General features: G+C 53.7%; 1 protein-coding gene across 3 annotated transcripts in view; it reads left to right on the top strand.

Moving 5' to 3' along the window:
- ABCC5 (ATP binding cassette subfamily C member 5) overlaps positions 1–18,741 on the top strand; it is a 76,598-nt gene extending 57,857 nt beyond the window's left edge. For all 3 annotated transcript variants that reach the window (XM_004713450.2, XM_045296441.1, XM_045296440.1), the window contains exons 24-30: positions 475–564; positions 2,948–3,137; positions 5,660–5,819; positions 13,328–13,406; positions 14,957–15,070; positions 15,829–15,993; positions 17,305–18,741. In XM_004713450.2, coding sequence (XP_004713507.1) covers positions 475–564; positions 2,948–3,137; positions 5,660–5,819; positions 13,328–13,406; positions 14,957–15,070; positions 15,829–15,993; positions 17,305–17,406 — 900 coding nt within the window. In that variant the 3' untranslated portion in view covers positions 17,407–18,741. The remainder of the gene's footprint in view (positions 1–474; positions 565–2,947; positions 3,138–5,659; positions 5,820–13,327; positions 13,407–14,956; positions 15,071–15,828; positions 15,994–17,304) is intronic.
- The last annotated feature ends 4,615 nt before the right edge of the window (positions 18,742–23,356 follow it).

Genomic DNA, 23,356 nt, shown 5'->3' on the forward strand with positions numbered 1-23,356 from the left:
GGTGGGGGGGGTGTCATAGGCATCATGGACTGCACCGCAGCTCACTTGCGACTGACCAATGCATGCAAGGTGCTTACCAGCCACCGGCAGGCTGCAGCCAACAACCAGACAGAAAATCACAGACTAACCTATTTACTGCTCACCCAGGAAATGCCCATCAGCTCCGCAGGGTCAGGTCAGGAGGTTGACAGTTCATACCCACCAGCTGCTCCATGGCAGAAGGATGAGGCTGTCTGCCTCAGTAGATATTTACAGCCTCCATCCCTCTGGAGCCTGGACAGCAGTGACAGCCCCTCTGAGGCAGGAGCTAAGGCAAAGGGGACTCTCCCGAGCTGTTTGTTCTAGAGAACCAAAGGGCAAAAGCCATATGATGGGACTTCATCTCACCTCAGTCATGGTCCCCTAAACGAAGGAGATGGGCCTGGCACGTTTTGGTGACAAATTCTCTCATTGGTTTTCCCTTTCCCTCGTCAGTTAACCGGGCTGTTCCAGTTCACTGTCAGACTAGCGTCTGAGACGGAAGCGCGATTCACCTCGGTGGAGAGGATCAACCACTACATTAAGGTCAGACTGCCAGCGGCTCGGTGACGGGGGCCCAACCCGGTCCTTTCTGGGTCCTTTTCACCCTTTCACTGAAGGACGTGCCAGGGCCCCCGCCTCTACCTTCCTTATCCCAAGTCTAGGGCATGTGAGGAATGGAGAAGAGAATATCATCTAATCCATAGATTCCCAAACTTAGTTGGCCTACCACGCCCTTTTCAGGAAGAAATTACCCAGAATGCAAACATGTTCTTCGACAGGCACTAGTCCAGGATAAAGTGTAGGTGTCTGCTTTTGCAGGCCCCTGGATCATTCCACACCCCTGGGGTGAGGGGATGGAGGGAGCTATCTTCCACTTTGGGAAGAACTGAATTGCAAATGGTTCATTGGCTTCCTGTCAAGAGTGTTCAGGACTAAATGTGGCGTGTTCTGTACATGATTTAAAACCATGGCACAGTCAGGCTGCTTGCCACACTGTCTGTCAGCAGTTCAAATCCACCAGCCAGCTGCTCCACCGTGAAAGATGAGGCTTCAGGAAACAGCGACAGCCTCGGAAACCCACCGAGGTAGTTCTGCTCTGTCCACACGCATCAGCTGGAGGGGTGGATTTGGTTTTGATTGCTAGTTGTTATTGGTCTAGTTCACTTCCTGGCCAGAGATGGCTTTCAGAAACCCTGCTGAGAAGCAAGCAAAAACCCAAAGACGAGCCTCCCCTCTGAAAGTCGTGATGCAGGAACTGGGGGAACTGAGGGCTATGAGGAGGGTGAGGAAGAGGAGGAAACCAGGCTTGTATGTTCCAAATTGATCCAAGCTCCATGGCTAACGCCAAACTCACGACCATTGACTCAATTCCACCTCATGGCGAGCCTCCCTCTAGGCCAGGGTAGAACTGCCCTGTGGGTCCTGAGACTGCAACTCCTCCCTCGAATAGAGAGCCTCGTCTTCTGCCCTCCAGCAGCCTGTGGTTTCGACCCACTGACCTTGTGGATAGCAGCTCAATGTGTAACCACTATACCACCAGGGCCTCTTCTAAACCGCCTCCGCGGTTTAGAAGCCAGTTACTTCCATTGATAATGAGCTTGTCCGGCTCCTCCCACCTTCCCAGGCACCCTGCAGTCTCGCCGTGGCTGCACATGCTGGCTTTGGAGGTACAGCTCAGAAAGCAGCTTTGTTACAGAAAGGAGCAAAGGGTAAACTTGACTCTCAAGAGTGTATCCATTTGGGGGCCTGGCATGCGATTTGCCCAGCACTCATAACCTCGCCTACACAGATAGACTCTGCATTCCAAGTTCCACGTTGGTGGCTCACAGGGTTTTGAAAAACGGTTCTTTCTGCTGAAAACTGAGTGTTTGTAACTTGAGAGTGTTTTCAAGCGGGGACCTACCTCACTGAAGCCAAAAACCTCTCTGCCTCTGAGTCAGTTCTGACTCCGAATGAAGGTTTGGCCTTAATTATGAACCCCTTATTTATAGGCTAGATCTTAAACTTAGGAGGGATTCTTTTCAGGACAATTGGCAGCTGTATATGGGCTGAATAGCTGTTCTTGTCCGTGTGTGAGGCTGTCCACTGGCCTGGTCTGTGGAAGGGTGGTGGTGGTGGTGGTGGTTGGTGGTGGTGGTTGGTGGTGGTGGGTGTGTAGGTAGTGTTTGACATACCGCTGCGAGTGGGATTCCCAGGCTGCCATAGTCAGGCGGGTGGTAAATGGACGCTGTACAAGCCAGTCCTCTCTCCAAGGACTGGCTGCCTTGGCCCATGCCCACCTGGATGTCCGTCCCAGCACAGCGTCCTTCCAGCTTGGAGCCCTGGGCTTCACAGGGAACTGCAGTCCTTGGCCCTTCATTCCCTAGAGGACTCAGCCCCAAAGCCGGTTGCCAGCTAATTTTCCAACTTTGTGAGGTCCAACTCTTGGTGACAGAAATTACCCAGGCGACAGTATTTTAAAGCTGGAACGGATTTCCACTCAGTCCCCAGAGCATACAGCTGAGGAGCAAAGAGCCGGGGAGGGTGGAGCATGTCATGTCCAGGCCACTCTGCTCCTGGCGGCAGAGCTGAGGTGACAGTCTGGGTCAGGACCTGATGCCCCTCCATCGGGTCTAGGTCAGAGGTTCCAAGTGGCAAGTTTCAGAGGATTCCCGTAAACACTGCTGGGGCCGAGGAGAGGTGGACGCTTCATGTCTCCCCTCCACCGCTTGGGTTTCCCCTCAGCCGCCATGGCCGGGCTGTGGAAGGATCCCTCAGGACAAAAGGTGGTTTGAGAACCGCTGCCCAGTAGCCATTGTACTCTGCCTTGGTCTGGCTGAGTAGGGATACGTTTAGTGCCCAGGGAATTTCCCACAGTAAGAGGACAGGGTGCCAAGGCCCCGAAGTCCACGTGGCCTGTCTGAACCTACCACTTCTGTCTCCCCAGACGCTCTCCTTGGAAGCACCTGCCAGAATTAAGGACAAGGCTCCCTCGCCCGACTGGCCCCAGGAAGGAGAGGTGACCTTCGAGGAGGCAGAGATGAGATACAGAGAAAACCTCCCGCTGGTCCTGAAGAAAGTGTCCTTCACCATCAAACCGAAGGAGAAGATTGGCATCGTGGGGCGGACAGGGTCAGGTACGCATGTGCACTCGGGGCAAACGTGGACTCCTGTCTGAATTGGGTCTGGGCTTCGTGACCTGCTGTTCCTAGAACACCACTTTTAGCCTTTCAATCGAGATCTATGTTAGGTGATTAGTATCTCTGGACCCTTCTGGAACCAAGTTTCTGGGTTTGCGTTTTCTAATGATGAACGTCTGCAGTCTCGGTGCACTGAACATAGAGCACACGTCATGCACGAAAAGGGAGAAGCCCCACACTTCCAGCTCCAGACATAACTGCTGGTTGGATGGGTGACGTTTCTCAGGCCTTTCCTTCTAGCACCTGTACCTGTGAGAAGGGGTTTTACGCTCAGTGTTCCTCGGCCTGTTCCCCCAGGTCAGTTCATATTCTGTAGCGTGATGTCCGTGCTGCGTCCGATACCCTCCGTTTAACGGATGCACCACCGCTAACGTTGAACCAACCCCCGCTGGGCGGTCGTCAGTTTCACCTTCACGTGCCCTTGTTCGTGTTGAGTCAAAGGCCGTGCCCGTTTTTAAGTCATTTTGTGATGTGCTGGCAGTGTTGCCTCCGATCTATCCAGAGCACATGCCACTCTAACAAGGGGCTGTGTCCCTGCAAAGGCAGCGATCGTTCTCAGACCGAGATCAGTAGCAAACAGCAGAGAACCTTGTGCTACCTCACTCAGACTCTTAGAAACACCTTACTCTAGACCTGTGGGTTGAGACCCCTCTAGGGGTTGAATGACCCTATCACAGGTGTCGCCTGATCCATAACAATTGTCATTCCCATCAAACCACCTCCTCGGCCACCACCGAGCGAGGTGTCCAGATCCACGGCACCCTCTTTGTCTGGAAGAGGCCCTGACCATCCCTTGCTTCCACGGGGGCTTTCCTTCTTCCACAGCCGTGGCCCTCCACAGGATGGTATTTCTGAATGACAGTCTTATCCACGGAGTCACGGTCATCAAGTCAAACAAGCACGGCCCCTCTTCTCGCCTCTGCCCCAGCCAGCCATGACTTCGGTCACGTCAGTTTTCCCATATTGCTGGGGAGAATCGCGCAGACGGTAGCGTTGGCTTTGCTGCCACCGGCACAGCGCTTTCTCACAGTTAAATGGGAATCTTCTCGTGAGACAGCCCTTATTGGTTCCACAGCTTTTCCGTCCGCCTGTGTGGCCTTGATTCATGGCTGCATCCACCCCCACCACAGCAGAGTGCATGAGGAACCCTCCAGAGGGCTTGGTGTTTGAGGGTCTCATCACCACAAGACCCACAGTCCATGAGCGTCCCCGTTGCTCAGAGTGGCTCCGTGGGCTCTCCTCTGTTGTGTCAAAGCTCGGGCTCCACTGAAAGGTTTCCACAGCTGTTCGGCCCTTTGGGAGACTCTGACTTGGAGCTGATGGCAGTGGGGGGAACTGGGAACCCTAACGATGCCTCCTGAGCATCCACAGGCAGAAAGGCTAAGGTCTTCAAACAATGGTTAGCCCAACTAGTAGAGAGTGTGTGCCGGGAGCATTTGTGCCCTTCTAAAATCTATCCACTGGAGATCAAAGTGATGTCCGCTGCTGGAAAGGTTAGGGGAGCCTGTGTTCATGGGCCTCTGGTACAATCTCAACTAGAAGGGAAAGACTTGAGGTGCTAAAAATAAGAGTAGTGAGATTCTGGGAGATTGGTATTGTTTCCTTATCTAACTTCTTAAGATTCAATTAAGAAAATGTGTTGTGCTTCTCTCACCACAGTGCTGTGAGCCTGATCTCTTTATCCCCCAAACCCACTGCTCAACCTGCAATCAATCGCTCAGGAACTTGGGAAGCCGGCTTGGAAGAGTCTTCCTCCTCCTCCCCCCGTAGCACATTTGCCTCCATGACTCTGTCTTTTCCCCAGCGGTTGGGGGCGGCAGTGAACCCTTTTTTCTTCTCTGCTCCAGCAGTCAGGCAGGACAGAAATCTGGCCCCATGGGTGGCCCCTGGCTCCCTTTTGTAAGATCTTCCCTCCTAAATCAGACCGGAGAAGCCTTCAGCCTGGAGGCCTGTCCCTGTGGTGGAAAGGCAGCGTTTTACAGCGGACCCTCTGCTCCTGTCAGGCTGAATCTGTGTGATTTAAATGCATGTGCTTGGTAGTGGAGGGCAGTCGCTCGTCTCTTTCTGGCTGCCTAGCCTGTTAGGGTTTCGAACAGCTGGTGTTACAGAGCAGATCACCAGGCCTTTCTTCCTGGGCGCCTCTGGGTCGTCAGCAGTGGGGCAACGAACCATTCGTGCCAGCCAGGGTGTCCTCAAGTTTGGATAATGTGTAGGGAAGGATAATAAGATCGATAATAATAAGCAAATACCTTTGCTTCTTAGCTGTTACATATAAAACAAGGAGAGGACTCTGTCTTTGGCAGGCCGGCCAGCGTCGTGGAGAGAGCACCGTGGGGACAGCACGAGCAGTGAAGTTGTTGGAATTTCTGGCCGAGCAGTAGTAGAATGGTAGCAGATTTTACCCTGAGAACAAACCAACCTTTGATTTGCTAACCTGAGCTGAGTTTCTGCCGTTTCAGGGAAGTCCTCTCTGGGGATGGCCCTCTTCCGGCTGGTGGAGTTATCTGGAGGCTGCATCAAAATCGACGGGGTGCGCATCTGTGACATCGGCCTGGCCGACCTCAGAACCAAGCTCTCCATCATCCCCCAGGAGCCCGTGCTGTTCTGCGGCACAGTCAGGTGAGGCCCCAGTGTTGGGGAAGCCAGCCCCCCACAACTAATCAGGGGCTCGATAGGTGCAATTGTACGGTTGAGATATGTAAAGATTATAGTAAAGTCATAGAGAATAGGGAGTGATGGGAGAGATAGTAAAAGATGTCAGACACATTTCATGGTAGCATGCTCACCTCCTGGACAGCCATGATCTCAACAGCCAGGTCTGTGCACAGCACAGGTTGAGGGGCCAGGAGATAGAAGGCGATTTATTGCTAACCCAGGCTTATATAGCTTTGGGGGCATGCATGCCCCCTAATTACAGGTAAAGACATACGTCACAGGAAGGGGTTGTACAATAGGCATAAGGGTAACAGGAAGGGGATGAGTTAGGGGTGTACACGTAATAGGAAGGGGAGGGACTAAGGGCATACATGTAATAAGGGCAGGCCCTAGATTTATGATGGCGCCTAACCTTGGTCACCCTTGAGTGGGTTTGGCCTCCCAAACCTAGATCTAGATCAAACCCCAGAGCTGAATGCAGGGAGGTGCAGCCCCTTCCTGGTCTTTATATGGTTGGTGAGAAGGGAAGCGGACACAGCATATACCCGCACGTAGTCTTGGGTGTCCTTCTGAAGGCTGAAAAAGAAACAACAGAGTCCTCAGAGCACAGACCCCAACACCAACCCTGTGCCCTCCAGTGGGCTCGAACTCATGATGACCCCACACGTTGTCGGTGTAGAACTGACGACAATCTTACAGAAGTGGAGCCCAGGCCTTTCTTCTGTGGTACCTGCGTGGATGGGATCCACTAGCCCTTCACTGTTGAACACAAACCCTTGGTGCGACACACAAGCATAAGCAATCCACCAGCAGTCTCGGCCTTTGTCCTCCGTCATTTCCAGCCTCCTCCTGGGTCTGCTGAACGCTGCCGGTTCTAGTGGAAGCCTGCAGACCAGACAGCGGCGCTGCTCATGCCATCTCTGAGCCCAGCATCTGTGCCCACGGTGCTGCCTGCTGAGAGATTCTTCTCTACACGACGCTGGTGCACCAAAGACAGTTCTCTGCCGGGCCTGTTAAACTAGTAGTGGGCAGCAGATGTGTTTGATCTTATTCTTTCCTACACTTTATCCTACCTTGAGGAAGGCCCTGGCTGGCGCAGATGGCTAGTTGTCCCACTGCTCATTAGCCAGAGACTCCCAGGAAGAAAAGTTTGGGGATCCTCTGTGTAACGCCAGGCGTCGGAAACCCCGTGGCTCATGTGTCTCCTCTGACACACACACAAGCCCACCGGGAGCGGGAATCAATGTACCAGCAACGGTTTAGCCTTGGATTCAGCCCACCTTTAGCCTGGAGCTCTGCCCCTGACCCTGATGGACGCCCGTAATGTGTGCCTGTGTCCAATCAGGCTGCCTCCTTTGAAAATAAAAGCAGGGTTAACGATGGTGCTTACCTGAAAAGAGCGTCTCTCTTTCACTTAAGAAGGTTTTGTTGCTCTGAAAAGAGTACTATCGTTTGATATTAGGGTTTTTTTTCCTTTAGGGATTTCAAAAGCTATTGGTAATGACATCATTTGGAATGCCCATGACCAGTGTTAGCACTCGCCTTTAGAGCTAGGTCCTGCGAGGCCCCCTCCTCCCCTGATTGAAGAAGCTTGGCAGATGGACTGCACCCTCATCTGCATCTTTGGCCTGCCGGTGTGCGTGCTGTTTGCTCTGGAAGCTCTCGGGAAAGCCCAGTGGGTTTGGACAGGGAGACTAGATCCACTGGAGATAGTAGACGCTCCCTCTGGGGAGGGCGATTCCAAGGCCAGAGAAGAGGCCGTTGAGGACGTGAGTCTAAAATTAAGTCAGGTGTTGCCGTTGCCAAACCCATTCTTCCTTCCCATCCACCAGTTCTATTTTTAGATGTTGCAGGGAGAAAATCCACCCTTGACATTTGTAGCTCAAGACCAAAGGCCCGTGGATCATCCTGTTTGTTGTCATCACCAGCTGCAGAGGACCCAGAAACCAGGCCTGTGCAAACTTCAGACTGCCCTCCTTGGAAATGCTGCCACCCAGAAGCCTCCGCTGTCATGTTTAAACGCTCACCAAGAACTCTTTTGGGCTTTGAGTCAGGGACTTCCAGCGTGAGCGGTTTGGCGTTGACCTGCTGGCGCGTAGGGTGGGGGGGTGTCTGTAGGATGTCCTGGGAGGGACCCATCCTGGAGCCTCTGTGATCCCTCCAGAGAAGTGTGTGCTGCTCTGCGGACACGCTGTGCGGTAGACGGGCCTGCGGGCCTCAGTGACTGAGCGAGGAGCGCTGTTGGCTGGGCAGCTGGGAGAGTTTGGAGAACGGACAAGTTTCCTTTTCGCTGGCCTTTGGGCTTCCGAAACCAACTGCAGGCACTGGCTTACGAACTAACCCTACTGTGCTCCTGCCTGAGACTGCTCAGATCCTGCTGTAGGAGTTCTTTTGCTCCCAGAAGACCAGCCATCTGCAGTGACTGCCCCACGCCAGGGGCAGCACCTCTCGGCTGTTCACCCCCCTCCCTGCTGGAAGCGCTATGGGTGGGCCTGCCTCTCAGCCCTCACAGCGTCGGGCAGGGGTCACCTTCACCTGGCGGTGCCAACAAGCAGTTAGAACCGGAGAGAAACGCTTAGGGGGAAGCAAGTTTAACCCAAGTCAACCAAGCCCAGAGAAGGCAGTGAGATACGGATTTACAGGTGATCCAGCGTACGCACGCAATCTCAACTCGACACCAGACCATTTGGGGCTGCACTCTCCTTAGATAGCCTGCGGCATCCCTCCCCACCAGCTGAGTCTGAGTTCTAGGGCCTACAGGGCTTCGTGTAATCCTCCCCCGCCCTGCTAACTTTTGCCCTGGAGGCGAGCTTCTCCCTCACCCTGAACTTAAGCCCTGGCAGAGTGGCCTTTCCCTTTCTCCACACACCCAGATATCGTCCTTTCTCTGTGCTAACCAGCCCCCAGCGGGCTTTCGATCCTGTGGAGAGTCTACTGCCTGGCGTGGCTCCTCTCTGCTCCCCGGTGAGACCAGTTGCCCTTGGCTGCCCTTCGGCATTTGTCTGAGTCTAGGTCTCCCTGGGGGTGATAGGTCACCTCCCAGCGCCTGGGCGGCTCTGCTTGACATCTGTTCGTCAGCAAGCAGTAGTCTTCTTGTCTCTTACCTGTTCAGAGGTCCTCTCGACCTTTGGAACTGCCCATTAAGGTACTCTCTTTTCTCGGACACTTTTCTCTATCTAGCTCTCAGCTCCCAAAGGAAGCAAGAACAACTGAGTCCCCACTGCCAGGCTCTGTCTGGAGCTAATGCTGGCCCCGAGCACCTTCTGGGGGAAGCACTGCTCCAGAGTCGCAGAAACAGATTCTTGGCATCTCACGCCCCTTCAGTCGCCGCTCTGAACTACCCTGCTTCTGTTCCCTCCTCGGAAGCTTTAGTCCCTGTGGACCTGGGGTATCTCGGAAGCTTCCATTTCAAGGGCCCTAGATGGTAACTAACACTGCTTGAAAACTCCTTTCAGCCGGACACTGGGACTCTAAAGAGGAACAGCAGCGACAACCACTAACCTGAAGGAGCCTGGTGGCACGGCTCTAAGCACTGGACTGCTCACTGACAGCTTGGCGCTTCTGACCCACCTAGTGGCGGCTCCTCGATGGAAACTGTGGGCGCACTGCTTCGTAAAGGCTCCAGCCTAGAAAGCCCTATGGGCCCGTGCTCCTCGGCCAGAGTCCGCTCAACAGCCACCAACAGAGGAACTTCGGCATGTCCCGTGTAAATTCACCTGTGGTACAGGGACCACACTGGTGTGCGGGGGCTGAAGCACAGCCGGGTCCAGCAGGTGAATGTGAAGCAAGCCTTCCTGAGCCCCACACCTGTGTGTGGCGGCGGCCATGGAGGAGGCGCCCAGAGTGGAAATAGCTGCTTGCTTTCTCCCTCCTCCAGGACTTCTACAGGGCCCCGTGTAGGCTTTCCCAGTACCCTCGGAGTGTCCTGCCCTGCAAACCCCAAGGTCAGAGGTCCCAAACCACCAGATATGCTCATGGAGAAAGACAGGGCTCTCCTCATATTGGCCACCCCCGGGGGCATTCTTCCTTGTCCTGGGGGGCAGCTGTGAGCCAGCGTTACCCGGCGGGCAGCTGTGCGTTTGAGTGGAATGAGTTTTCATAAAAACCAAGCAGAAAGAGGCAGCATTGAGAGATCGGACTGTAACGAAATAAGTGCCTGCGTGTTCTGACTGTATTTCCCCCATTCTTCCAACGTTTGATGCGGTTGGTGCATAACTTTGTATGCGGCTGTCTGTGGCTTGGACCCAGGGCCCTCCAGGTTCTCTGATGGGGTCCTGTCTTTGCTCTGCTTGGTTGAGCTCCCTGCTGAGCTCAGTCGTCTGCCTTGATGTGTATGCTCAGCACCTCCCTGTGGTTGTGAAGATGTCTGTGTACCTGGAACCCATTCGGTTACTCTGCTGGGGCCCTGTGAAGGGGCGGGGAGGCCTGAGGAGCGGGGAGGGCATTCAATGTCCAGCCTGCTCCTACTTCTGCTGAGTCTACACCTGCAGAAAACCTTGTAAAAAAGCTCATAAGGAGCTGTTAAAGGGATGATGCTAATGAAACAACAATAATTGTAACATCAGAAAGTATTTTTAAGACCCCCAAGGATTGTGGCTCGGAAGGGAGACCCCTGTTAAAACCCAAAAGGTGGAATTTCTCATCTAAAGGGTGAGGCAGTCCCTGCACACAGGCAGATCCCACAGATGGGAGGTTGTATTGTGGAGACTTGCATTGCCAGCCTGATCAGTGCCACTCGCGATTGCCTGGCTCCCCTTGCCCCATCGGGAATCCCCCAGTCTTTATTCCAGCAGGCCACGGTAGGACTCCCCTTTTAGCCTTTGGACTTGCTGTGGAGGGCACAGGGTTCTCACCTGCCAGTGAGTCCGTGTGGAAAGTCCTCGGCGGCGGGAGCCGGGAAGGAGGAAAGTCAGCACATGTCGGCAGCTCAAAGGCGTGTGCAGAGGAAGAGGGACAAAGGGGAGGGGCCGGCAGGACACGGCGCTCTCTCGGGTTTGGCGTTTTTTATTAGAAGCAGGTGGTCTTCCGCTTAGACTTTCCCCATGGCCGATCCCTTGATGCATTCAACCCCACCAGCCCACTGTGATCCAGACAGCGCCTCCCCACCTCCCACGGAACTGCCCTGGTGCTGGCATCAGCCCTCGGTGAGGATTGTGCCCACTTGGAAAGTGCATCGGGTATGCAAGTCGAACATGAGGACCTGCCATCTAGCGGGCCTGTGGGTGTCTCCATCGTGCATGTGAGAAAGAGGAGGCGTTCTGCTCCCAGAAGCAGTCCCAATCACGGCTGCGCTGCCCTGCCCGCTAGGGTCACTCCCAGTCGGAATTGACCCCATGGCCGTGAGTTTGGGTTTGGGGGTTTGCCATCGTGCCGGCTCTACGACACCGTCTTGAGCATTTGCAGCAACTCACCGCGCCATGTCACTTGATGCCCTTTTTGTAGAGGAGGCGGGGGAGTACTCGTCCACAGTTACACACGCAGTGTGAGGCAGAGCGAGAGTCCGTGCCCAGCCTGCCTGATTCCTCTGCGCATGCTCTCCCTCCACAGCGCTCAGCTGGTCAGTGCAAACGCACACCCTGCGACCCTGGTAGTGCAAAGTGCACACCCTGCAACATACTGCTGTCTCTTCACAGGGAGTCAGGTCAGGATTGGGGGAATACGTTCTTTTATTTCCTCAGAAAATACCAGGTCGGGTGATGCTGTGTGTGGCAGACACCCCGTGGTACAATCCAGACAACAGCATGGCCAGTGTGCAGGGAGAGACAGGTTGGCAGGGTGAGGAGGCTGGGCTGGGGTGAGCTTGGGGACACCCATCCGAGAGAGGCAGGAGACACTTCCTGACCTGCAGGGCCAGCAGTGATAGATGGAGGAGTAGCGGTGATGGGAGCCAGCATCACCCGCACTCGCCCGCAACCAGGTCCTGCTGAGGGTGTATCAGACACCAGCGTAGTCCTTGCCACAGCTCCGTGGGGGTGTGACCATTGGGCAGCCCTTCTTATTAGCGCAGAGAAGCCGGGTTGGCGTGGCGAGGCCACTGGCTAGTGACTCGGAGCACGTGGGAGGAATCCAGACAGTCTGGAGGTGGGCCCGCCACGGTCACAGAAAACACTGAGCAAAGGCGACCCCAGGTACGGACGACCGCGTGTTCAGAGTCTCCCGGGGAATTTCCTAGATGACACGCAGGTTGTGCCCAGGGCCAGGCGCAGCCTGCTCTTGCTGTGGGCACGACCTGCTGGCGTGCTCCGGGCCTGGACTTCGTAACTCTAGATGTGGAGACACACGTGGCCCACCCTGCTTGGGCCTCCGAGCACTGCCCATGTCTCCCATCCCCAGGGAGCATGCCCTCAGAGCCTGTCACCAACCCCTGTCACCCTGCAGCCCCTCAGAGGCAGTGACGTCCTGCGTCAGCACTTGGGAGTCATTTTTTTAAAGCTGCTGTCTCCCTGTTTCTGAAACACCAAGTGGATGACACCTCTCAGGTGACTAGCCCCAGAGCAATACACCGCGTGCCTACACAAACACCGCCACATCCAATTCACCCTTTCACCCTCCACCACAAGCATCTTTCTCTCCTGTCTTTGGACATCTGTGCGGAAAAGATGAGGCTTTCTACTCCCGTAAGGATCCGCAGTCAGGAAGCCCCGGGCCGGTTCTTCCTGCGCCACAGGGTCACTCTGAGTCGGAATGACTCATTTTCAGAAATACCTAAATCTGCCCTTCTGCTCTTGACCGCAGTCATTCCCCGCTGCTCCAGGAGACTCCCTTCCTCCTGTGCCTGTCGCCCTCCTCGTCTCTGCGGGGGCTGCGCCCTCCCGGGGCAGACCAGCTGCTGCCCAGCTCCTGTCTGGTGCCAGGGCTCACGCCTGGTGCAGTAAGACAAGCAAGGGCACTTTCTGTGTGCTTATGTGTCCAGAGAGGTGTGTTTTCACATGTGTACAGACGCAACATACATCTGGAGGGTAATCATTCCAAAATGCTAACTGCTTATTTCTTGTGGTCTCATTTATGTGGTTTGGGTCTTGTCCTATTTGTATTTCCAGGAGCCCTGGTGGTGCTGTGGGTTACTCCCTGGCCTGTGACCGCACAGTTGAGGGGTTCAAACCCACCAGCTGCTGCTTGTAGGCAAGATGAGGCAGTCAGAACGCACACAATGGCCAGGGTTTTGTCTGTGTCTTAACCAAGTTTTCTGTAACGTATTATTTGTACCACAACAGTAGCACACATTCATTAGAGTAAGTGAAGTTTTGTAAGGAACAGGGCCCAGGCCCTTTCCTGAGATGTTCTTGTGTGGGGCAGCACTCGCACTTCAGCGTCCACCCCACCATGGAACCGTCCATGACCTTGTGGGCCTGGTGCCTTCCCTGCCCCTGCATCTTTACGCTTTCACCTCAAAGACAGCAGTGGCGGCGGCTGGACAGTTAACGTAAATGTTGGGCCACTGAGACATTCCTGTTACGTTTACCTCTCCCTAGATACAACCTGGACCCCTTCAGCCAGTACTCGGAGGACCAGATTTGGGACGCCCTAGAGAGGACACACATGAAAGAGTGTGTAAGTGAAGCTTCGAGCTGAGCTGTGCGGACCGGCCAGGTGGGGAGCGCAGGGAGGTGCAGGCTCTGCGGCCTGCTGCCCTGGTCTCCCGCGCGTCTGCCGAGGAGCACTGGAGCAGGTGTCCGGGCAGTTCAGACGCTCTGCAGACTGATTGTGCCCTTGCCCCAGCCGTGTGGCCATCGGCTGGAGCCCTCGGGGCACTGCAGGGGCTTCGTCGGGCGACTCACTGCAAGGTCGGTGCCTGGCAGGCGAAGGACACATTTTCTACTCCCGTAACGAGTGACAGTGTGTGAAACTCACAGGGGCCGTTCAACCTTGCCCTGGAGCGTCGCTGTGCACCAGAGCCATCCCTATGGCAGTTTGGGTTTGGGGTTCGGACACCCCTGGGTGGCACGAGCAGTTTGCACCCGATTACCAGCCCCAAGGTTGAAGTGGCCGCAGAAGAAAGACCTGGTCAGTGCTTGCACAACGATTGCAGCCTTGCAAAGTGTTCTTCTCCGTCGCACACCGGGAGTCAGCTTGACTCAGATGTCAGGAATGCTCTTAATTTCAATTTTATTAATCACAGGATAGCACGCTTGTGAAATGGCCACCCATGTGCAAAGGACACGGAATGGGTTGGGCCTGCAGAAAACACAGGGCGTGCCCATAGACCCGTTCTTAGGGGAGGTCAGCTTGGTCCCGCCGGGTGGAGTGTGTCGCCGGCGTCTCTGCCCTGATTGAACCAATCAGCTCTGATTTTTATCTCTTCTCTATTGGGCCTCCTCTTAACGAGCTTAGTTGATGAATCACTTTCACATCTGATGAGGACAGTCGGCCAACAGTGGGTCTGCAGCTTGCACTTCCAGCGGGAGTGCTTACACTCACCTGTCTTCTATTGCATGCTCAGACTCTCAGAGTCACAAGTTGGGGCCACGACCTGGTAGGATTTGGGGACATAAAAATGATAGCGTCTCATCGTGTTTGGATAGGATGTTGGCAGTAGGCACTGACATAGGACATGTGGGTCCCGGGACACAGCGCGGAGACGTGCACGGCTGCTAACCAGAAGGCCAATAGCTCGACTCCACTCAAAGGCTCCAGGAAGACAGTCCTGGTGCTCTGCCTCCGAAAGAGGTGACGGTGGAGCACCTCTGCTCTGCACACCTGCCCGCCACGAGTCAGAGTGGACTCGTGCCCCTCACGCCAGCCAGCGACAGGGCACAGCGTCACATCGTCACCTCCTTGCCTGGTGCCCGCGGGCGCGGCTGGTCAGGCCTTCCTCTCCGAGAGTACTTCATTTTCCCACCCTTGCATTTGTGACAAAACTTAGCATTTTACCCTTCCAGTCACTATTTCCCAAAGTGGGCGGCATCGCCTGGAGGTGGGGGCAGGGGCAGGTGCTGCAAAATCAGAGACCTCCACGTCACCTGGATGACGGGCCGCTGCGCACAGGTCTTCCGCTGCTAGGGGAAGCTCCGGGGTCTGGGGTTTGTTTTTTCCCTAAGAAGGGGGAAGTAGGCCAAATCGGTTTGGGACTTGTGGTCTGATCTCCCTTTTCCTCTCCCCAGATTACTCAGCTACCTCTGAGACTTGAATCTGAAGTGATGGAGAATGGGGACAACTTCTCGGTGGGGGAGCGACAGCTCTTGTGTGTGGCCAGAGCCTTGCTCCGGCACTGTAAGGTGAGGCGGGCCGGCTCTCAGGGCACGTGGCTCTGACCCAGGAGGCGCTCCCTCAGAGCGCGCACACGGCATGTTAGCTTGGCCTCCAGCAGGCTTTGGGTGTGAGGGTGTTTCTCTTTCTCTAACAAACTCCCTGGAGCCTCTCATTCCCAAGGGCTTCGTTTGTTTCTGGCCAGTGAATACTTGAGTTCTTAGCGACCTTGGACTTGGAGAAAAGTGCTAAATGGTCACAGACACCCAGTCATCCACCAGGTCCTCCAGGCCCCCTCACATCACAGACGAGACAGGGGACCTCCAGAAGGGTCGCTGGCTCTGCCCAGCCCCAGTGGGGACAAGTGCCTTAATAAGTCAGTCTTCTACAAGGACCCTCCTTTCCTTATCTTAGAAATCGAGACAAACCTTTGGCTATCTCAATTATAAGTAAAATGGCATTCTCACATGTGTGTGTCTACGCAGCAAAAACAAACAAAAGCATCACAGGATAACGGCTAAGTAATGAGATGCTTATTAAAGCCTGGAATAACCAGAATGCATCAGGACCTGAGCAGGTCCCTCCTTCTCCTCTGAACCCTGACTGGGCTCACACATGAAGTGCCAGGCCAGGCAGCGCCTCCTGAGAGCGCAGGGCCTCCAGGCAGCTGCGCAGGGTTTCTGGGCAGCGCCTCATTCTGAGGGTGCAGGGTCTCTGGGCAGCGCCTCGTTCTGAGAGCGCAGGGTCTCTGGGCAGCTACCGACAGCGTTCTCCTCTTCCTGGACAGATACTGATCCTGGATGAGGCCACTGCAGCCATGGACTCAGAGACAGACTTACTGATTCAAGAGACCGTCCGAGAAGCGTTTGCAGACTGCACCATGCTGACGATTGCTCACCGCCTACACACAGTTCTGGGCTCCGACAGGATTATGGTGCTGGCTCAGGGACAGGTACGGGGCCCCGGAGGGATCCTGGCATGGCAGGTGGCCTTTTCCAGGAGGAAAGCTGGCCCTGAGCAGGGAGGAGCTGAGTTTCTGAACATTCGGACAAGCGGCTGCAGCAGCTCTGTTCCAGACAGCCTTGTCAGTCAAGAGACTGGGTCAGAGGCGTGCTTACTGGGCTCTTGCTTTCTTCTCTGCAGGGAGACTGATTTCACTCAGACCTCCGATGGCACGCGGAGACCCCCTACTCCCTTAGGACCAGGGAGCTTCAGAAAGTTCATGAGAACATTCCATTGTTAATTCCATTTTTCTGTGAGCTTTTTGACATCCCCTGGTTCTCAGTGATTCATTCACACACATGAGAGTAGCTAGAGGCGGCTCTGAGACCACTCCCAGGCCCCACCGCCGCCCTCTCTCTGCCTTCTGCAGCCCTGTAGTGGCGCTGTTCTCAGCTGCCTCTGCTCCGGCCCAACCTCCCCAAACTGCTGGGCCTCTGAACTTGATCTCAGTGCTCTCTTAGCATGTCTGTCTCCTAGGAAGGGGCCCTCTGGGTATAGTGGGTTACGCATTGGCTGCTAACCATGAGGTTAGCAGTTTGGAGCCACAAGCCACTCTGAGGGAGAAAGAGGAGGCTTTCTACCCAGATGAAGAGTAAAGAGCCTGCAGTCTCAGAAACGCACAGGGGCGGTCCTGCCCTGTCATGTAGGGTCACTAGGAGTCGGACGGACTCGGTGGCAGTGAGTTTGGTTTGGGGGTTGTCCCGCCTGGCAGGAAACATTGTGCGTGTCCTAGCTCTCCAGTTAGTGTGTGACCTCGCTGAGGGCCGGTGCCCATCTCTGAGTCCTGAGCAGTGCTGCAGCTGTTGGTACACAGTGGATGTCACCTCCCTGGGATGAAAGTAAAATGGGATTTGATGACACAAGTCATTTACAGCGAAACACTTGTCTTTTGTGCGTAATGACAGCTACCGTAGCAGCGACTGTTCCTGAGTGTGCTGTGTGCCGTGTACATACCACACACACACACACACACACACTAGCTGCCATTCATAGACCCCATCGCCACCTGAAGAAGCTGCAGATCTCATTAGTGTCCCTGGGGAGTGGGCTGGAGGGGTGTCTTTTGCCCCTCCAGTTCATATGACCTTGTTGATTTGTGCCTTTACAGTAGACATGCTTGGGGCTGGCCTCTCCCTTCCACCCCAGTGGCTCGTGAGACCATTTGGGAAAGCCATGTGGGCACCGCAGGGTCCTCTGGCTGGTCACCCTGACGGCTGGCCCTCCTCAATGCCCCGCCTTCATGTGACCCCATCTCTTGCAGGTGGTGGAGTTCGACACCCCATCGGTCCTTCTCTCCAACGACAGCTCCCGGTTCTACGCCATGTTTGCCGCCGCAGATAACAAGGTTGCTGTCAAGGGCTGAGCCCCCGCCCCGGAGCCCTTGGCCGAGACCCGCCACCCTCGCCGGCGGCGGCTGTGCCCGCGGCAGGCCCCTCATTGTGGCCTCTAGCCGCAGCCTGGTCCCAGCCCGGCTTTCCCTCGCACAGCAGTGCAGAATTGGCTTGTGTGTTTCTTTTTTAGGGAGAGCCCTATTTTGATTATGGTATTTATTCCCTACTCATGTACACAGAATTTAGTTTTTGTTCTTAATTGCACTTCAAAAGGTTCAGGGAACCGTTATTATTAAATGTATCAGAGGCCTATAATGAAGCTTTACACGTGTAGCTCTATCTCTATGTCACTCTGTACATAGCCTGTACTCACAGTGGAGGTGTGAGCCGTTGGTTTTATATTAAAATGAGCACTGAGCGATAGCAGTGCCTACTCTCTCTCATGCTGGACAGTCGGCTGTACCCATGGCCGAGTGGTGGACAGTCGGCTATGCCCGTGGCCTAGTGGTGGACGGTCGGCTGTACCCGTGGCCGAGTGGTGCTGAGACCACAGGAAAGGCAGCCCATGTCCTCCCGAGCTGGGGGTTTCACGGTGCCGGGGGTCCGGGGGTCCATGAGGAAGAAGTGACCGCAAGGGCCCCTTGGCAGCCCCTCAGGGGCCAGGCTGGCGAAGACCATGCCGAGCACCGTGAATTCTCAGGGCTCCTGCTTTCTGTCCTGTGTCACTGCCCTGTTCGTCAGGTGCCCCTGGTGACGCCCGCCCCGGAATGAGCAGCACAGAGATGGACGTTCCTGGGCGAGAGGGCCTTTTCCTTCCTGCCTCTGCCGTCCTGCTGTCGTTTCTAAACCAGTGGCCCCAGAGCCCCACTGCCTCAGGTTCTCACGCTGGCCACTGCACAGAGCCCTCGGCGCCTTGACCCGCAGACTCCAGCCCCCGGCTGCCTGCGGCCCCCTTAGGGGTACTTTTTCATTTGCCGGTGCCCACGCCTCCACAGCTCAGTGACAGGGGTCAAGATTTTGTGGGTCTGTTTCTTTCTTTCTTGCTGCTGTCTGTCTGTCTCCCTCCCTCCCTCTCTAAAGTGTACGACTCCGAGCAGCTCTAGCTAATCAGTGTCTCACACTGGCATAGAAGTTTCTCGTACTGTAAAGAGACCTACCTCAGGTTGCCGATTGCTGTGTGGTTCAGTGTGTTCCCCGCAAACCCTCCTCATGCTGTGGGGCCGTGGTCGCTGCTGCTGTCATCAGCCCCATGGTCAGCGTCGCATGTCGTGACCAGCGAGACTTCTGTCGCCTTAGCATGTTTGCTAAACACCTCGTGGACACAAAAGTCTGGGAAAGTGAATAAAATTATTTTGGATTTTGTAAAACTCTTGCCGTGTGTCAAGTAGCTCTCTGGGATGGGAGCCGCGTGGCTGTGGAATACCAGAGCCTTGGCTTTGAGGACCCAGCGCGGCCATTCCATGTGGTGAGGACAGGAGCAGGACTGGTGGGCTGCCACGGCCGGAGCCCCAACATGCCGCGAAGCATCTCTGGGGCCTTCGTCTCTACAGCCCGTGGGCCTGGGCCTAGCTCCCAGTGCGGCTCTTGTACAGCTCATCCGAGGGTGGTCGTGGCGAGGGGGCAGCGTTGGGAAGTACATTTTAAATGTATCTTGCGTTCAGAATTCTCAGCAACTCAAACAATGCAGTTGCCCCTGTGGCTCAAACGCCTTTAGTGTTTGGCCACAAACCAAAGATTTGGTAGTTCGAATCCACCCAGATGAAAGGTCTGGCCGGAAACTCTCAGCCTTCGAAAACCCTACAGCAGGGTCGTAAGACCTTAGAGGTAAAAGAGCCTGTCCTGCCCCTCTGATCAATTTAAAAATGATTCGAGAGCCATAAGTACATTTTTACAGACACGCGAACTCACCACAGGTTTATTTCAGAGCCACATGTACATATTCAAAGAGCTGACATTTTCCAGACCCTGCCCTCTAGCACACCCTGCTCTGAAACCCGGGGTGGGGTGGGGTGGGGGGACGTCCAGAGGGCACCCAACATGCAGACCGTGAGCACCATGACCAACCCCCAGCAACTGGCCCAGCCAGTTAGTTCTTCAAGTGGCCCCACAGGTGGTAAAATTCCCCTTCAACAAGATCTTTGTTCTAAAGTTACTGAGCATTTTGTATCGAATGTCACCAGGAAAGCTTTTAAATCAGTGGTTCTCCACCTTCCTCCTGCCGCGACCCTTTCATACAGTTCTTCATGTGGTGGTGACCCCCCAGCCATAAAATGATGTCCGTGGCTACTTCATCGCTGTCATTTTGTTACTGTTATGAATTGGGCGACCCCTGTGAAAGGGTCGTTGGTTGCGACCCACAGGTTGAGAACTGCTGTTTTAAATTGATATTGGCAGTAGCGGCCATCAGCAGAAATCACATTTTAAACCCAATCTTTCTGTCCACCGCTGCGTGGAAAGTTCTGGAGGCTTGGCTCTAAAGTGAGAAAACTCAGTCCGTCAGCGGTCACCCTTCAGGGGGTCAGTGCACACACAGCCTGTGGTTGCAGTTACATTGCAATCGCTTACGGAAGCTCTCCAGCAAAGAACCCTTCTCATCGGCGGCATAGCTTCGCCTTCCGGGAAGGGTGACCCTGTCAGTTGGCAGGAGGAGCCACTCCTCGGTCTGACCTTACGAGCCAGCTGCATGAGACCTGGATGTTTCCGTTCTCAATTCTGTTCTAGCTCGTCAACCCCCTACCACCTCGCTCAGCCTGCCTTGGCTCCTTTAAGGAGAACCTTTCCCTCCCGGAGTGGGTTCTGTGACTTACACCTGCACAGTGACGATGTGGGCTCTCTGTCACGCCAGTCTCCACCTGCCTTAAACACTGACTGCCTCTCCCAGGCACCTCAGACAGAGCTTTAAAGGCAGCCTCTGCTCTTGGCTTGATGGTAACGCCCCTCCTAGTCTTACCGGTTGGGAAACTTTGGATTCATTTCCCTCTCCGTACCCCACAATTCAGTCACAGCCCAGGGTTCCAAGCATCACCATACTCCTCTGACCGCTTTCGCTCCGCCTCCTTTCTTTTTACGGTTACAGGTTCTAACCGTCTCCCGGCCCCATGGGTCCCCTCTGAATGATTATCCTGTAAAACACAGCAAAAATACAAGTGGGGTCCAATTGTTCACCCTCCAAGTCTTTAGGATGTAGTTACAGTGGGAGTTAGTCTGCATGCCCTGGCTTCTTTTCCACACAATATTTTTTAAAGGGCCGCCTGTTTTCACACAGTGTTTTCAGCCAGGAAGTCTTTGGTCTTCCCATATCAGGTAGGGCTTTGCTTTTTCCTTTAAAACGCAGTTTAAACAGGATATCCTCCACAAAGCCCTTGGCCAAACTCTGGGCCCCTGCCATACTTTGGCTACCCATCGATTTTTAAAGTGGATCCCCTTCTGCTTTGTATCTGGTAATGATTGTCTGTTTCTCTCCACCAACATAAACTCCTTGAAGGCAGCAAATCATCTCGCTCTGTGTCCTTGTCATCCCTGCCATGCATGTTACGTCCGACATAAGAGGTGCTTGTTAAATATCACACTTCAGCTATTCAACAGAATAGCACTGTTCTCGTGCCACAGGGCTCTTCAACGAATATTTGTTTATATAAACCAGCACGGCAGACTTTTACTGTGGCCGTTGTGAAAGGAATTTGATTCTTCAAAGGAAAAAAAAATAGCACTGAAGCAAAGAGCCCTTTGTGTAGATTGACTTCAGGAAAGCCAGGCCATGGCGGGCGCCAGGCCCTCCGGAAAAGGGCTCCGTGAGGGGACAGCTTCTTTGGGAGCCCTCGACTGAGGCCGGCGGGAACAATGTGTGACGGTGAAAGGAAGGCAGTCGCAGAAAGGCTTAGCCTACTGGAGCCTCCTTGAAGTTGTGGTTGGAAGTACAGAGAATCTAAACCAATTCGGCAGTTTTCAAATGCCCAGTTCAGGGACTGCATTCTTCAAGTTGTACAGGTAAGCTCCGCCTCCTTTTCCCGATGGTTCTTCCCCCATTAACACACGCTCGTGCCCACTAGGCTTCATAGCTGATCCATTGCCGAGTTTTTGTTGTCAATTTGATCCTGGGTAGATAGATTTCAAAAGCACCCAATTCTCCGGACAGAGCTTTTTTTCCCCCTTTTTATTCCCTAATGAAACGTAAGGATCATTTGTTTTAGAGAAGATATAGGGTGAACGTTTGGGGTTGACGATTTAAAGATGATCTCAGGGCAATAGTGCTAGGTTTTGTCTCACCTCGAGGGCTCCCGAAAGTCTGGATTCCATGAGAGTTTGAAATTCTGTGGAATGTTCTCTTGTACTGATGGTGACCTGTGCTGGTGCATAACACAATTTTTTAAAATCATTTTATTGGGGCTCATACAACTTATCACAATCCACACATACATCAATTGTGTAAAGCACATTTACACATTTGTTGACCTCGTCATTCTCAAAACACTCACTTTCCGCTTGGGCTCCTGGAGTCAGCTGCTCATTTTTCTTTTCTTCCCCCTCCCTCCCTCCCCGCTACCCCCTCCCTCACCATACCTCATTTTATCACTTTCTTTTTCTGATGATAAAAGTAATACATGCGTAGTGTACAAAATGTGGCAAATGCAGGAAAGTGCAAACAAGAAACCAACAATTACCTATAGCCCTGCTGTGGCCAAAGACAGCTGCACCTGTATCTTCAATCGCGTGTGCTCTTCCGCATCAATAACGTGCCACGCTCCCATCAAAAGGTGGAGTCTATTTCTCTGCCTTCCCTCCATTTAAATCTGGGTGGGCCCCATGACTTTTGACCCACAGAATTATGGGAGAAGTGATAGCATTCCAGTTCCATACAAGTTGTGGCCTGACAGCTCACGCTTCCTGCCACTTGGAAGCCAGCCCTCAGCATTCAGTGTAAGTATCCTGAGACCATTCTTGAAAGCCACAGGGGGGATGACCCTGGTGCATAAGATCCGTAAGAAGGCTGAGAGGCCAAAGAATGGTCAGGGCTGCAAATGTGAGTGAATGAGCCATTTGTAAGTGGAATCTCTACCCGAACTCATTCTAGCTGATGCCTTATGAACCAGAGATGAACCACCCGGCTGAGCTCTTCCTAAATCTCTTGAGCAACGTAATGTTTTATTAAGCTGATCCATTTTGGGGGGCGTCACTGGATGTTGCAAATGGAACACACCAGGCTGCCAACTGAAATGTTGGCAGTTAGTCCACCAAGGAGGACCTTGGAAGAAAGGATTGACAGTCTGCGTCTATAAAACATGCCGTTGAAAGCCTTACGGGACACAGTTCCACTCGAACACACTGGGTCTCATGAATCAGCGTCAGCTCAATGGCAGCAGGTACACAGAACAATTAAAATGCCCACTGAACCCGAGTTCAAATCTCGGTGGGACCCCATCCGGGTTAGAAGTCCTGATGGCAGATGGGTACGTCTTGGGCTGATTACCACAGAGTCCTGCCTCTCTGGGAGAACGACAGGCTTTCTAATCCTGGAACGAGATACCGTCTCAGAAACCCACAGGCTGGCTATGAGTCGGAATAAACTCGATGGCAGTTTTTTTTATTTATATAAGTAATATGCTTTTTTAAAAAAAATAATTCCCCTCCCCCTCCCAAAACACTCCATTTTATTAGGAACTACTATAGATATATCACTCCATAGTTCAATCCCACCAAGCAGTGTTGTGCAATGACTACCACAATCAGTTTCAAAACATTCTCTTCCTTCTTGAAACAATTTGCTTTTCATGGATGCTTGGGTTTCTGTTTTCGTACCTTGTATATGCTGTTATAGTTGATATATATTTTTTTCTTTCTGTTTTTTTTTTTTAAGGGAAAACCCTAGCATTTTATTTTATTTTTTTTCCATATATTTTTTTAACATTTTATTAGGGGCTCATACAACTGTTATCCCAATCCATACACACATCAATTGTGTAAAGCGCATTTGTACATCGTTTC

This window comes from Echinops telfairi, unplaced genomic scaffold (genome assembly GCF_000313985.2).
Source record: "Echinops telfairi isolate 266 unplaced genomic scaffold, ASM31398v2 ScPeMD7_7407;HRSCAF=8445, whole genome shotgun sequence".
In the NCBI taxonomy this organism is placed as follows: Eukaryota; Metazoa; Chordata; class Mammalia; order Afrosoricida; family Tenrecidae; genus Echinops; species Echinops telfairi.